General features: G+C 39.3%; 1 protein-coding gene across 1 annotated transcript in view; it reads left to right on the top strand.

Annotated features, from left to right (window-relative positions):
• Positions 1-626, top strand: part of CBG24089 — a gene marked incomplete at both ends in the record, with an annotated part of 2076 nt that extends 1450 nt beyond the window's left edge. The window contains 3 exons of the mRNA XM_045241021.1: positions 120-295; positions 340-454; positions 509-626. Coding sequence (XP_045091252.1) covers positions 120-295; positions 340-454; positions 509-626 — 409 coding nt within the window. The remainder of the gene's footprint in view (positions 1-119; positions 296-339; positions 455-508) is intronic.
• Between the last annotated feature and the right edge of the window lie 137 nt (positions 627-763).

Raw genomic sequence — 763 nt, 5'->3', positions numbered from 1 at the left:
TGTTCGACGACGAAAGAAGTCTCAGCTCCTCACCAGAAACATTCACAACGGATCAACTAAAATGCAATCACCAATGTAAAAAAATACTCCGTAATTCAGTTTGAATGAATTTTTTTCAGGTCAACACTACGTGTGCCTCCATCTGCTGGAAGCGTTTCTGATAAGCGCCAATCCTTCCAAATGATTGATGTTACATCTCCAAACTCTCCGAACACCGCAAGATCTCGTGCACCTTCTCTTGCTCCGTCTACAGCCAAAGCTACGATGTGGGAGGGTACTATGTCGGCCCTTGCAGGTAAAAAATCTGAAAAATTGATTGAAAAACAAAACTTTGTTAAGGAACAAATACACAACTGCGGAGAACTTCAAATGTTTTCAATAAAGAAGTGGATGAAATGCGAAGAAAACGACAATGCTCTCTGGAGTGGGAGTTCTTGGCTACCGTACTTGATCGGTTAGTATATTCCAGTAATGAAATATTTCAAAACATATAATTTGAAATTTGCAGGTTCCTTCTAATAGTATTCGTCGGAGCAGTTCTGATTGTCACCTCTGGTCTGATCCTTGTCGGAAGAATGGCCCAATACAGTTATGATCATCCTGATGACCAATTCTTCCATGTCTAAATCTCTTCTTATTTTTTATCTTTCCTCTCATTTCCACCTCTCATTTCTCTCCGAATTTCTCGAATAACTATGCGACGAATACCGGTAATTTGCTTGCTATCTGGTTTTTAATTTTGACAGATTTCTATGGCTTTGAT

This window comes from Caenorhabditis briggsae, assembly GCF_000004555.2.
Source record: "Caenorhabditis briggsae AF16 supercontig from assembly CB4, cb25.NA_095, whole genome shotgun sequence".
Taxonomy (NCBI): domain Eukaryota; kingdom Metazoa; phylum Nematoda; class Chromadorea; order Rhabditida; family Rhabditidae; genus Caenorhabditis; species Caenorhabditis briggsae.
The sequence above is the reverse complement of the archived record's forward strand: the minus strand, read 5'-3'. Positions and strand labels throughout refer to the sequence as shown.